The 14,858-nt window shown below is 41.2% G+C and overlaps 1 protein-coding gene across 13 annotated transcripts in view; it reads right to left on the reverse strand.

Moving 5' to 3' along the window:
- The window catches only part of trip12 (thyroid hormone receptor interactor 12), a 268,901-nt gene that overhangs the window by 31,204 nt on the left and 222,839 nt on the right, over window positions 1-14,858 (reverse strand). For all 13 annotated transcript variants that reach the window (XM_039760102.1, XM_039760094.1, XM_039760085.1 and 10 more), the window contains 2 exons: window positions 3,282-3,382; window positions 2,638-2,812 (listed from right to left, as the gene is read on the reverse strand). In XM_039760102.1, coding sequence (XP_039616036.1) covers window positions 2,638-2,812; window positions 3,282-3,382 — 276 coding nt within the window. The remainder of the gene's footprint in view (window positions 1-2,637; window positions 2,813-3,281; window positions 3,383-14,858) is intronic.

Here is a 14,858-nt window from a genome sequence, read left to right on the forward strand (position 1 = left end):
ACCTGTGAGGACGAAGTGCTAATCACTCATCCATATTGAAAGAAAATTATTTATTGAATCCACAAAACTCAACATCCCTTCATCTCTATGTATCTTCTATGCTCCTATCAGTACAACTAACACATATCCACAGAGACCGTGATGCAAGGGATGAGCATTATATACTTGGGAAGCTGTCCTTGTCACAACCCAATGTGTACTACATAGCAGTAAGATTACAACATGCTTAATCTAGCAGTGAAGATACAAGGAACATATGCAGAACAATGAAGTATTTTGATAAATGAAGTATTTTGATAATACTCTCATTCTGGTCAACAAAAGTACCTCACAAAGTATCATGGGTTGCCGTGGGGAAAAACAGTTTGGCTAAGCAGGCCACATGGAAGATCTTAGGGGAAAATTCAATGAACAAGGTCACTGGTAAACCCAGCAAACACGCTGTGAAAAATGTTTTGAAGAATTTTACCAATCAAAACTAGATGTTGCTGAACTTGGACATAATACTGTCTTAAGGCTAGGCTCCCAAATGTATATTTTAAAATGGGCAGTAAATTTTTGTTGTTTTTTTTTTTTGGATGGAGTATTCCTTATCTGTTACTTACCCTGTGATGTTTGTAGTGATGGCCAAGAAAATGTTTTATTTACATATTTTAATTCAGATCTAAGATCACAAAGTTTATAATACAAGCCTGAATGGAGGGGTGTGTGAAGCCAATACTGAACAGCAGCAAACAATTGTAAAACAGCCATGAAAAAAAAATTTGCCATATAATCTACATCAGTTTTCCAATAGTATGCTAAAGCACATGCATTTCTTGCATTATGAATGAAATGCTAATTCATATGGGCTCAAGTTTTTGAACTGAAGATCTTTTGTTTAATGTAGAATTAAAATACACATCAAATTTTGTTCAGTTCTTGTCACTTGATTGCACACTATGTGCATGTTTAATCTTTTTCAAAAGCTGTTACTAACTTTTTTTTTAGCTGTTACGAATGTTATAACAGAACCCTAACACGTGTTCTGTTACAACTAACACTATAGCGCGTTTTTATGTGATCCAAATAAATATGCGAGCTATAGTGCGTCTTTATGTGATCCAAATAAATGACATACGAGCTATAGCGCGTCTTTATGTGATCCAAATAAATAACATGCGAGCCATATAGCGCGTCTTTATGTGATCCAAATAAATGACATTCGAGCTATAGTGCGTCTTTATATGAAAACACCAGTATCAGATTAGGGTAGGATCGTGAACGTGACTAAAAGAATGAAACTGGGGAAAAAAAAAAAAAAAAAAAACCCAAAGCTAACCTTTACAAGTATCATACATTTACACCAGCTGCTACAGAAGTGAACTGAAAGCAAATGTATATTTTTATTCTAAAATAGTAAAAATAAAAGCAGCTCATTTCTCAAAACAGACTCGCCGGGGAATGGACCCGTGAAGTTTTGATTACCAGTCAGCAGCTGATACCATTGTGCCTCCGAAGCAGTCGTAGTAAACGCGTGTCAATGTCACACCCTGCAGGTATATTTTTGAACAGAAATGTACTTGTTTTGTTATATTTGTACCTTTTGTGAAAGTGTTTATTTGATATTTGGAAATCAGGCTTCACACATTATACACTTCATGTCTACATTTTGTCAATTATTACTAAAACATGAAAAACTTTTCTGTTTTAACGATGTGTTTACTGTGTATAGATCGTTGTAGACATGGAACACACATGCGATGCAAGTGTTCCAAATAATGATATAGTATTTATAAAAGGTGTCATTTTGCTTGACTTCTCACTCTATACAACTCTAAGCAACTGACACTCGGGTAAACAGACTTGAGCTGAGAAAACTGTGCACCGGTGGGTAATGTGATAGCAGACTGCTTCCTGTTTGCTGCTTATCAACACATTTAAAGGACAAAAGACGATGATGGAGAGGTGAGAAGCGATTTAAGGTGGGACTGATCTATGAGATTTTTCGTAGGCTCTGGTAATTCTAGTGTTAAGCAAACAAAGGCTTGGAGTTAACAAGACTAAATTTTTTTAATTTATGAAAAAGATTAGTACAGTGGATCCAGGATGTTAAATTAAAATGAGTAATTCGACAAGAACATTGGGATACAGATGGAAACTGGTTAAGGGTAAACATCATAGATTTTCATACAATTTTCATACATATGAGAAAGTTAGCACAGCCAACCTAGACACATTAAATAAATTGCCAAGAAGTGCAATAGAGGTCCTACAAAACTCAACAATGTTATTTTTGAGAAATAACATGGATAAGATCGATGAGCTTTGTTAAGTAGAATGGCCTATTCTTGTCAAAATAATGTTCTAATTAGAGTAAAAAAACATATTTGACAGGATGTACTAAAATGTATTTATTTCAGTAGGTCATAAAAATGCAGAGCTTTACACATTTTCATTTAACAGTGACATGTCCTAAAACAACTTCATGGACAAGTTTATGGATGTATCACTTTGCAATACACTGCTTGTAGTCACCCTGAATAAAACATTAAATACGATATCCAGTAGTTTATGAATTATCACTATACAGATAAACATACAGAGTGTACTTTAAAGATAATAGCTTTCTCATAGATTTAAGCAGACTTGTCATACCTGTTGTTGGATACTGAATCTTTTGGAGGAACCCGTGCTAGGCCACTGACTCCAGCTGTACGTGCAGGTTCTGAATTGGTGCTATTTGTTTGGGTGCTTAATTTCCCCCAAGTTTTTGGATTCAGACTTGCCAGGAACGAGGACTTGGGAGACTGTGTTGTTGTAGGACTCTTAGCTGTAAATTACAAAATGGAAAAAAAATAAAAAAGTTACTAGAAGAGAATCATGTACACACACAACACTGTAAAACAGTTGTGCTATGAGTTGTTAAATGTCTTTGTACTCATGTAATACAGTGATTTTTGGAAAACTTGTTAATGAATAAAACAGTACAGTAAAAATAATAACAGGACAAAATCATAAAAGTTTCTCAATCTTCACAACAAGACCGTATAAACACTTGTAAAAAAGATACTTGCAAATGTATCTGTCATAGTCTATCACTCCAAGTTCAGGTATAACTTACCATGTGATATTAAATATAATTCAATCATTTTTAATTCTAAAAATATTGCAAAAACTATAAAATGAAATATTTTCAGATTGATAATATTCACATATTTCTTACATTATCATCAATTACATTTTTAGCTGTCAACTGTAAATTAATGTTAAAAATAAGAAGTTGTGAGAAGATGGAATACCTTGATTGTCAACTTTCTCATCATCTCTTGGAGGCGAATATTTTGGCCTTCGAGGCCCTCGCTTTGGCATTCTTTTTCTTTTTAAGACGTCACTAAGTCGACTAGAAGAAACAGAAAAGTTTATTTTTCAAATATTGTACTGTCAAGCCAAACTTTAGTTACGACAATTTCTTTTTAACCTGATATATTATTTGACATATGCAAAATAAATCTGATGCTTGAATTAAAAACTATTTTGATTTTATAAAAATAAACCAAAGAAAATGCACATCTTTGAATGGTAATCAAATAGACTATAATCTGAAAACACCCTACTTTATCTTTTCTACATGTCCTTGATTAGAATGTGAAATAGCTGCTGAGAGCTAGACAAAAAATGGTTAACTACAACAATCCAAATAACTACAAAGATATGGGTAACCAGACCATAAGGCTAGATAACACATGACTAATAAGCAAGTACAGTTCACAAAAAAAACAATGGGCATAAAGTATAATACTCTGCCAAGATTTACAATACCGGTGCTAGTATGAAAAGGGCAGAGCAGGCTCTTCTTCCTTAGGAGACTGAGTTCCTTTAATGTGGGTAGTGGTATCCTTCACATCTTCTATAACTCTGTGATGACCAGTACAATTTTCTCAATTGAAGTGTGCTAGGCTGGTAACATCACTTCAACAGTGTAATTAAAAGGGCAAGCTCAGTTACAGGATGCACGCTGGACCCTCTGGAGGTCACATTAACAGTACTTTCAGCCAACAATACATACAGCAAAACTGTTGCGTCTACATAATACATCAAATGGACTGTGACATCCAAGTCAGAACTTTTTTTTCTTTTGAAATTTCTTACTTTATAGTTATTCCAGTATGTGTTCAGATGAATTGTGTGTGTATATTTATTAGGGCTGCAACGATTAGTCATCGCAATTGATGACGTCGACTACAAAAAAATCATCGATGCAGATTTTTTTATTGTCGACTCAGGATCTACAGAGAATGCAATTTGCTGTGTTTTAGTGAAATGTTGCTAACAACTAACATCCCAGATGCTAATGTGGAGCTACCCAGGTTTAGCACAGTTAGAGCAGACAGAGACGCAAGTACCTGCGGGAAGCAGAAAGGAAGTCGTCTCACACTCTATACAGTATGTCAATAGAAGATGGTGTAACTCTGGATATGTAAACATTAAAATCTCCACTTGCTGCAGGGAGATCGAACTGTTGGCAGTAAGTTTGCGTACCTATTACTTGCCCAGAGAGTTTGGACACGTAATTGTTATTGTTTACATCCCCCCTCGAGCGAACACGGAGATAGCGAGTGACGTCATCCATTCTGCCTTTGCTAAATTACAAAACGCAGCACCCTGATGCTCTTATGCTAATCGCTGGAGACTTTAACCATGTAACGCTGGACAAAACATTACCTGCCTTCTCCCAGTATGTGGATTGTAACACCCGGGGAAATAGGACTATTGACCTACTGTATGCAAACGTCAATGAAGCATACAGCGCCACCCCGCTGCCTGCACTTGGGAAAGCAGATCATAATCTGGTCCTGTTTCAGCCCCACTACAAACCAAGAGTGAGGGAGCTACCAACAACCATACGCTCATTCAGGAAGTGGTCCCCTGAGGCAGACAGGCTCTGAGAGACTGCTTTGGAACTACGGACTGGGATATCCTGCAGGGATCATACACTGAGAACACTGAGGAAGGTTTGACTGCACTACTGATTACATCAACTTTTGTATGGACATTGTAGTTCCGGTAAGAACAGTATGCTGCTATGCTTACAAGCCATGGATTACAAGTGACATCAAGGGCCTTTTGAACTAGAAGAAAAAGGCTTTAAAAGGCGGTGATCAGCATGAGCTCAAGCGTATGCAGAAGGAACTTCGAGTCCAGCTCAGAGTGGCGAAGGAGCAGTACAGGGGAAAGCTGGAGCAGAAGTTGTAGAACAAACAGCATGAAGGAAGGGATTAAGATCATCACTGGCTGCAGCTCAAAGTGGGGTGCCACCATCGAGAGAAACGTGGAGAGAGCAAACAAGATAACTTCTTTAACAGGTTTGACCACCCTAACTCACGCTCACCTCGGAGTACTACATCCTCCAACCATTCTTCTGCTGATACCAGCATAGGAGAGACATTCCCACCCACAATTAGAGGAGCCCAGGTGAGCAGAGAGCTGAGGAGACTTTGTGCCAGCAAAGCAGCGGTTCCAGATGGATCCGTGCCACAATGTATTCCGAAATGTACCGTACGGTCATAAAATGAATAATTCCAAATATCATATATACCTATGTCTGTTTTTGTCAGTGCATCACGGCCCTTAAGGCACATACTAATTCAGCATAAGCGGAACACTCAATAAAATTGGGAAAAAAAAAAAAATCAAGTCATAATGAGATATGAATAAGGCAGATTCGCCAGCGCTTTGTGTGTCAGCTGTTATCCATCCAGATCAGAGAATTTCCAGTTCGACTGTCTCAAAACACCACTCACATCTACAATTATTCCCAGTTTCAGATAAAAAGTAATAGTGTCAGATCCCTGAGCGAGGGTGGGGGGGGTGGATGGGTTGTGTGGAATAGTATGTATCGTGATCGTGACAGAGAATAAAAGTGAAAAAAAAAAAGTTAACTTTTACAAGTACTATACATTTACAGTGGCTGTTACGGATGCAAATCAAATGTATGTGTTTATTGTATAATATTAACAACCAGTAACGGCATTCTGCACAATAACGTGCAGTGAATACACTTGACTTGAGCATTCCTAGTTTTCATACTCTTTCTCTATCTCTGTTTAGCATTCGTTTGATCAGAGGTTGATGCGCTTGCTGGTTCCTAAGTAGCTCTTCTTTTCTCCACAATAACAGCCTGCTGCTTCTCTTCTTTTGTCGGCATCTTTTTGCGTTAAAACTGATTAAGTTCTCCTCCTTGAACCGTCACCTTATCGTGGTGGAGGGGTTTGCGTGTCCCAATGATCCTAGGAGCTATGTTGTCCGGGGCTTTATGCCCCTGGTAGGGCCACCCAAGGCAAACTGGTCCAAGGTGAAGGATGAGACAAAGAGCGGTTCAACAAACCTCAATGATGAGTGAAAACTTTGGACGACGTTTTCCCTTGCCCGGACGCGGGTCACCGGGGCCCCCTCTGGAGCCAGGCCTGGAGGTGGGGCTCGATGGCGAGCTTCTGGTGGCCGGGCCTGCACCCATGGGGCTCGGCCGGGCACAGCCCGAACAGGTAACGTGGGTCCTCCTCCCCATGGGCTCACCACCTATGGGAGGGGCCAAGGAGGTTGGGTGCAGTGTGAGTTGGGTGGTGGCGGCGGGACCTTGGCGGTCTGATCCTCGGCTACAGAAACTGGCTCTTGGGACGTGGAATGTCACCTCTCTGAAGGGGAAGGAGCCTGAGCTAGTGCGCGAGGTCGAGAGGTTCCGCTAGATATAGTCGGACTCACCTCGACGCACAGCTTGGACTCTGGAACCAATCTCCTTGAGAGGGGCTGGACTCTCTACCACTCTGGAGTTGCCCCGTGAGAGGCCGAGCAGGTGTGGGCATACTTATTGCCCCCACTGGAGCCTGTGCATTGGGGTTTACCCCGTGGACGAGAGGGTGGCCTCCCTCCGCCGGGTGGGGAAGGGTCCTGACTGTTGTTTGTGCGTATGCCAACAGCAGTTTGGAGTATCCACCCTTTTGGAGTCTCTGAGGGGTTGCTAGAGGGCATACCTTCTGGGATTCCCTCGCTTTGCTGGGAGACTTCAATGCTCACGGGCAATGACAGTGAGACCTGGAAGGGCGTGATTGGGAGGAATGGCCCCGATCTGAACCCGAGCGGTGTTTTGTTATTGGACTTCTGTGCTCGCCACGGATTGTCCATAACGAACACCATGTTCAAGCATAAGGGTGTTCATATGTGCACTTGGCACCAGGACACCCTAGGCCTCAGGTCGATGATCGACTTTGTGGTCGTGTCGCCGGACTTGCGGCCATATGTCTTGGACACTCGGGTGAAGAGAGGGGCGGAGCTGTCAACTGATCACCACCTGGTGGTGAGTTGGCCGATGGTGGGGAAGATGCCGGTCAGACCTGGTAGGCCCAAACGTGTTGTGAGGGTCTGCTGGGAACGGCTGGCAGAGTCCCCTGTCAGAAGTAGCTTCAACTCCCACCTCCGCAGAACTTCAACCACGCCCCGAGGGAGGTGGGGACATTGAGTCCGAATGGGCCATGTTCCGTGCCTCTATTGTTGAGGCGGCTGACCGGAGCTGTGGCCGCAAGGTGGTCGGTGCCTGTCGTGGCGGCAATCCCCAACCCGTTGGTGGACACCGCGTGAGGGATGCCGTCAAGCTGAAGAAGGAGTCCTATAGGACTTTTTGTCCTGTGGGTCTCTGGAGGCAGCTGATAGGTACCGCAGGCCAAGCGAACGCGGCTTCGTTGTTGCTGAGGCAAAACTCGGGCATGGGAGGAGTTTGGAGAGGCCATGGAGAACGACTTTGGACGGCTTCGAGGAGATTCTGGTCCACCGTCCGCGCCTCAGGAGGGGAAGCAGTGCAGTGTCAACACCGTATATGGTGGGGATGGTGCGCTGCTGACCTCACTCGGGACGCTAGGGTCGGTGGGAGGAGTACTTCAAGACCTCCTCAATCCCACTAACATGCCTTCCACGAGGAAGCAGAGCCTGGGGACTCTGAGGTGGGCTCTCCCATCTCTGGGACTGAAGTCACCGAGGTGGTCAAAAACTCCTTGGTGGCAGGGCCCCGGGTGGATGAGATACCGAGTTCCTTAAGGCTCTGGATGTTGTAGGACTGTCTTGGTTGACACGCCTCTGCAACATCGCATGGACATCGGGACAGTGCCTCTGGATTGGCAGACCGGGGTGGTGGTCCCCTCTTTAAAAGGGGACCGGAGGGTGTGTTCCAACTATAGAGGGATCACACTCCTCAGCCTCCCTGGAAAAGTCTATTCGGGGTTCTGGAGAGGAGGGTCCGCCGGATAGTGAACCTCGGATTCAGGAGGAACAGTGTGGTTTTCGCCCTGGTCGCGAACAGTGGACCAGCTCTTCACCCTTAGCAGAGTCCTGAGGGTGCATGGGAGTTTGCCCGACCGGTCTACATGTGTTTTGTGGACTTGGAAAAGGCATTCGACCGTGTCCCTCGGGAATCCTGTGGGGGTGCTCGGGAGTATGGGGTACGGACCCCTGATAAGAGCTGTTCGGTCTCTGTACAACCGTGTCAGAGCTTGGTCCGCATTGCCGCAGTAAGTCGAGCCCGCTTCCAGTGAGAGTTGGACTCCGCCAGGGCTGCCCTTTGTCACCGATTCTGTTCATAACTTTTATGGACAGAATTTCTAGGCGCAGCCAGGGTGTTGAAGGGGTCCGTTTGGTGGACTCAGGATTGGGTCACTGCTTTTGCAGATGATGTTGTCCTGTTTGCTTCATCAGGCCGTGATCTTCAGCTCTCTGGATCGGTTCGCAGCTGAGTGTGAAGCGGCTGGGATGAGAATCAGCACCTCCAAATCCGAGCATGGTCCTCAGCCGAAAAGGGTGGAGTGCCCTCTCAGGGTTGGGGAGAGATCCTGCCCCAAGTGGAGGAGTTCAAGTATCTCGGGGTCTTGTTCACGAGTGAGGGAAGAATGGAGCGTGAGATCGACAGGCGGATCGGTGCGGCATCCGCAGTGATGCGGGCTCTGCATCGGTCTGTCGTGGTGAAAAAGGAGCTGAGCCGTAAGGCAAAGCTCTCAATTTACCAGTCGATCTACGCTCCTACCCTCACCTATGGTCATGAGCTATGGGTAGTGACCGAAAGAACAAGATCGCAATACAAGCGGCTGAAATGAGTTTCCTCCGCAGGGTGTCTGGGCTTTCCCTTAAAGACAGGGTGAGAAGCTCAGTCATCCGGGAGGGGCTCAGAGTAGAGCCGCTGCTCCTTCGCATCGAGAGGAGTCTGATGAGGTGGCTCGGGCATGTGATCAGGATGCCTCCTGGACGCCTCCCTGGTGAGGTGTTCCGGGCACGCCCAACCGGGAGGAGGCCCCGGGGAAGACCCAGGACACGCTGGAGGGACTATGTCTCCCGGCTGGCCTGGGAACGCCTTTGGGATTCTCCCGAAGAGCTGGAAGAAGTGGCCGGGAGAGGGAAGTCTGGGCCTCTCTGCTTAAGCTGCTACCCCCGCGACCCGACCTCGGATAAGCGGAAGAGAATTGATGGATGGATGGACTGATTAAGTTAGTTTTTGTGTTGCAATTAGTACGTTTTCTTAAATTTTTCACTTAAGCTGGCATTTAAGTCTTCAGTCTGCCTCAAGAATGATTAGCGAAGGTGGTAAGGAATGAGAACAGCACCCATATGCATGCGCCACATGGCTGCCCTGCTGCGTGCTTGATTCTACAGTAAAATAAAAAGAGTAATACAAATCATCACCCAAAAGCGGATAGTAGACGTCACGTAGTATATGTGTATCAAATTTCAAGTCAATAGGTGAAATCGTTTGCGAGCTACAGGTGATTTAAAATTCTGGACAGACAAACTAACAGCCACTGTAGCGTATTATATGTGATGATAAGAGTAACTCGCTACTGAAAAAGGTAAATATACGAGGCAGTCAGGTTCAAACCGGGGGGATTCTTGATTATAAGTCAGCAATTCCTACCACTGCACCACAGAAGCTATTGTATCATCCTTGAACCTTTTGTGAAGGAGTTTATTTGATCTTTGCTCTTCAGGCTTTAAACATTATATTGCTTATGTCTACATTTTGTAATTTATTACTAAAAAATGAAAAAGTTTCAGTTTTAACAATGTATTTTTAAAATTTTTTTGGTTTAAAGACTACGTGCACTTTAGTTTGTATTGTTTAATGTATTTCTTTTTTATTGTGATGGTATTACTAATCTAAAAACATCTGATTATTTTCAAATTCATATGTTTCACTGGTTATTTTAATTTAATTATTATTATTATTTTTTTTTTTTTTATTTATTTATTAATTTTATTACAATCAATACATAGCAATCAAGTTTTTACAAAAAAAAAAAAAAAAAGAATTATGCTAAGAGCAGATCGATCCCCACCCTTGAGAGAGAGAGCAAGCCAAACGTGTAAAATTTAAGGCTTTTAAAAATACCTAAATCAACAAATTCTCTGTGCTTTATAAAATCATTTCAAAATATTACTGATTAGATCCTGCCATGTTTTGAAAAAAGTCTGCACAGATCCTCTAACTGAGTATTTGATTTTTTCCAATTTTAAATAATATAACACATCAGTTTCCCACTGACTTAAAAGAGGAGAGTTTGGGTTCTTCCAGTTTATCAGAATAAGTCTGCGTGCCAACAGTGTAGTGAATGCAATCACAGTTTGTTTGTCTTTCTCCACTTTAAGACCCTCTGGAAGAACCCCAAACACAGCTGTTAATGGGTTAGAGGGATTGTGAGTCCAAGACTGTCTGAGAGGTAATTAAAAATTTTTGTCCAGAATAATGTTAATTTGGAGCAGGCCCAGAACATGTGACCTAGTGAGGCTGGGGCTTGGTTGCAACGCTCGCAGGTTGGATCATGCCCTGGAAACATTTTGGAGAGTTTTAGTCGAGACAGATGTGCGCGATATATAATTTTGAGTTGTATAATTGTATGCTTTGCGCATATGGAGCTCGAGTGAATTCTCTGCATTGCTACTTTCCACTCCTTTTCTGATATATTAATTGAGAGGTCATTTTCCCAGTGTCCTCTTGGATCTTTGAAAGGAAGGGATTGTAAAAGGATTTTATATATTGTAGAGATGGAGTCTAACTCCTTGAAATTGAGCAATAATTTTTCCAGCGTGGATGAGGGTGCAAGATGAGGAAAATCTGGAAGGTTCTGTTTAACAAAGTTCCTGATTTGAAGATAGTGAAAGAAATTTGTAGTTGGAATGTTAAATTTGGAATGTAATTGTTCATAGGATGCAAAGACGCTTGTCTATATAAAGATCTCTAAGCAAGTTAATTCCAAATTTTTCCAGATATTAAAAACTGCATATGTTTGTGAGGGTTGAAAGAGGTGGTTCTTTTGCAGGGGTGCCACAGAAAGAAGCTTCTCCGCCTTAAAATGCTTTCTACATTGGTTCCAGATTCTAAGTGAGTGGAGCACAATTGGGTTATTAGTGTATTGCCGATAACGTGTGTTTATTGGAGCACAAAGCAAGGAATACAAAGAAGTACTGCAGGATTTTACTTCTATTGCGGTCCATGCCTGTGTATGTTCTTCTATTTGTGTCCAGGTTCTTATCGACTGTATATTTGCCGCCCAGTAATAAAACTGGAAGTTAGGTAGAGCCATGCCACCTTCTGCCTTTTGTCTTTGTAGGGTCGCTCTTTTGATGCGTGGATGTTTAGAATTCCAAATAAATGAGGTTATTGTTGAATCTAATTGCTTAAAGAACGATTTATTAATGTATATTGGTATGTTTTGAAATAAAAAAAGGAGCTTAGGAAGAATATTCATCTTAACAGTGTTAATTCTTCCAGCTAGTGTGAGATGAAGGGTTGACCATCTATGCATAATTGTGTTAATGCAGAGACATCAGGGTGACATTCACAGGTTGACAGATGTGAGCAGATGAGGTAAGACATGTTCTGGAGCCCAGAACAGGATGTGCAACCACAGGTTGTAGGCATCAGAATAGTCAGGCATGAAATAATCGTGACTAATCGAAAAATAACTTGAACGATTAGTCAACTACCAAAATAATCATTAGATGCAGCCCTAATACTTATGTATTTATCTATTTAAAGAGGTCCTGTAAAAAAACAAATTAAGTTCTATCTGGTATTATAAAAGCATATGATGAATTACGTTGACATACCCGATAGAGTTCATTTAAAGTGATACACAAATGCTGAACTTTATTCCATGGTTTGAATAATAAAGCTGCCAAGGAAGATGCATTGTGGCACATCCTAAATCTACTGATACATAAAACTGAAAGTATGGCCTGACAGTGTGCTCCAAATAAATTCTAACACCATTTAAGCTATTAAGATCACACTGTGTAAAGTGACCTACAATGACCTGACAAGTAACACTGACACCTGGAGAGCCTGACAACAAAGTTAGGTTGACAGCGAGTTCCACATTTAATTAAAAGGGGACAAAGGGCTCCTTGATTTTGCAACCACCACCAATATGTGAAGCATTTGCTACAATTTGAAGGTACAGTATATACATTTGAATAAACAGCCAGCCCACATATTTTTTAAGAGTTTAATTTAATATATATAAAGTGCAATGTGACATCAGATGCCAAATAACCATTAAGACTCTATAACTAATCATATTATGTTGGTGGTCAAGTTATCTCAAGAAAAACAAAGGTTAATGTTTTTCTGAACATTAAAAACAACCTTGAGAATAAATGATTGTGCCATCAGAAAAATAGGTCCATTCAGTCATATCAGTTTTCAGAATTGGCTAGAGTTCTTTGATTATAATCAAATATGAATACATGTAAGCATACATAATTAAATGTGTAATAAAATGTTCACTTATTTTTTAATGGATTTAATCATTTCTTTTTTTCAGTGACACTCAAGCAACAAGAAATATGCCATGCCAGGTGTATATGATTGTAAAAAAAAACTTGCCAAGAATTTCCTCACAAATCAGGTACTTTAAATCAAGCAGTCATGAATTCATCAATCTTTCAAGAATCTGCATCTTAATTGTCTGCCTATAAATGTTGCACTTGATGGCCAAAGATTTACTAGCACTCCAATAATTTAACAATTAAAAAAACAGTACTTGCTAGAGCCCATTCTGTTGGCTTTGACAGGTGACAATGACAGTTTTTATTTCAAGGAGTATTATGTTACATCCACTGTTGCTGAAATAAATATATACTTACATTAAAAAAAGACAAAAAACATTTCATAACGCATTATTCAAGCTCACATATCCTTGTGTTTTTAATTATGTATTGTCACATTTCGCAAAATGTTTATTTGCAAAATGTATCTCCTTGCTTTTATTATGACTATAAACACCATTTCAGGGTACTCACACTGCTCCACTTATCACAGAGAAAACTTTTGACCAGCAGTGGTTGATATTTGTGTGTGTATGTATGTAAGCATATTAAGCAATTAATTTCACCCATTTAATGTGTTAAAAAAATTATTGCATTCAGGGCTGGTAATGAGGCAAACACCTCAGGCGGTGCTTTGATCAGGGCAGCATTTCATTTTTTTCTCAACATTACGAAACAATAATATTGTAATGATCAGGCTGAAGATGCACAGGGCCATGTGGCTGGTCAGCTACTGTTCGATGTGATAAATCACAATAAATTGCATACATTTATGCAATTTTTAAATTGATTCTTAGCCCTAATTGAAACCTTATGCTAAAATCATTTCAATTATTTTTTTTCTCTCATCATGCACCATTCTATACACCAGAAACATAACATACATTTATTTCCTCCTTCATGAAAAACTATCAGACTGACAGAAGAAATCAGACCCTTTGTTATGACAGTTGAATTTTGACTCAGGTGCAACCTATTCTGTCACTCAATGTTGATATGTTTCTGCACTTTGTTTGGAGTCCACTTGTGGTAAAATTAATTGATTGGACATGATTAGGAAAGGGGCACACATCTATTAAAGGTCCGACAGCTTAAAATGTGTATCATGTCAAAAACCAGGCCATCAATGGCCTGCAGATGGTAGAGACATGATTTGTGCTGAGGAACAGATCTGGAGAAGGCTACAAAAAAATTCTACAGCATTGCATGTTCCCAAAGACAAATTGACCTGCATAATTCGTAAATGAACAAGCTTCCAGAAGTAGAACCATCACTGAAACACTCCACCAAATTCGGGTTTATGGCAGTGTGTGCAGACAGAAGCCTCTCATCAGTAACAGACCCATAAAAGCCCACTTGGAGTTTGCAAAAAGGCACCTAAAGGAAACTTTCTTTTAGTCTGCTGAAACCAAGGCTGGCCTGTTTGACCTCAACTCTAACCACACTTCTGGAGGAAACCAGGCACTGCTCATCACCTGAGAAATACAATTCCAAAGGTGAAGCATGCTGGTGGCAGTGTCATGCTGTGGGGTTGTTTTTCAGTGGCAGAGACTGAATGACTAGGCATGGTAAAAGAAAAGCTGAACAGAGCAAAGTACAGAAATGTCCAAAATAAAAACTGGGGGGCTTCGCTTGCCCATCCCCTGGTTTGGTTAACTGGATATACAATTGTTATTTTCATGGGAATTGTTACATATGTATTATTTTCACTTTTACTTGAACACTTTAGTAGAAACAATACAGTAATCCCTCATCATCGAGGAGGTTGCGCTCCAGAAACCCCCGCGACAGGTGAAAATCCGTGAAGTAGAAACCATATGTTTGTATGGTTATTTTTATATATTTTAAACCCTTATAAATTCTCCCAAACTGTTTATAAATATTCCCCGTACAGTTATACAGCATAAACCCTTTATATTCTTAGTTATTAGGTAAGATTCATTGAAAATATTTATGTAAACACACTCTTTATATACTCCTCACAAACATACGTATCGTATATCATTGAGGAGTTTTAT

This window comes from Polypterus senegalus, chromosome 1 (assembly GCF_016835505.1).
Source record: "Polypterus senegalus isolate Bchr_013 chromosome 1, ASM1683550v1, whole genome shotgun sequence".
Taxonomy (NCBI): domain Eukaryota; kingdom Metazoa; phylum Chordata; class Cladistia; order Polypteriformes; family Polypteridae; genus Polypterus; species Polypterus senegalus.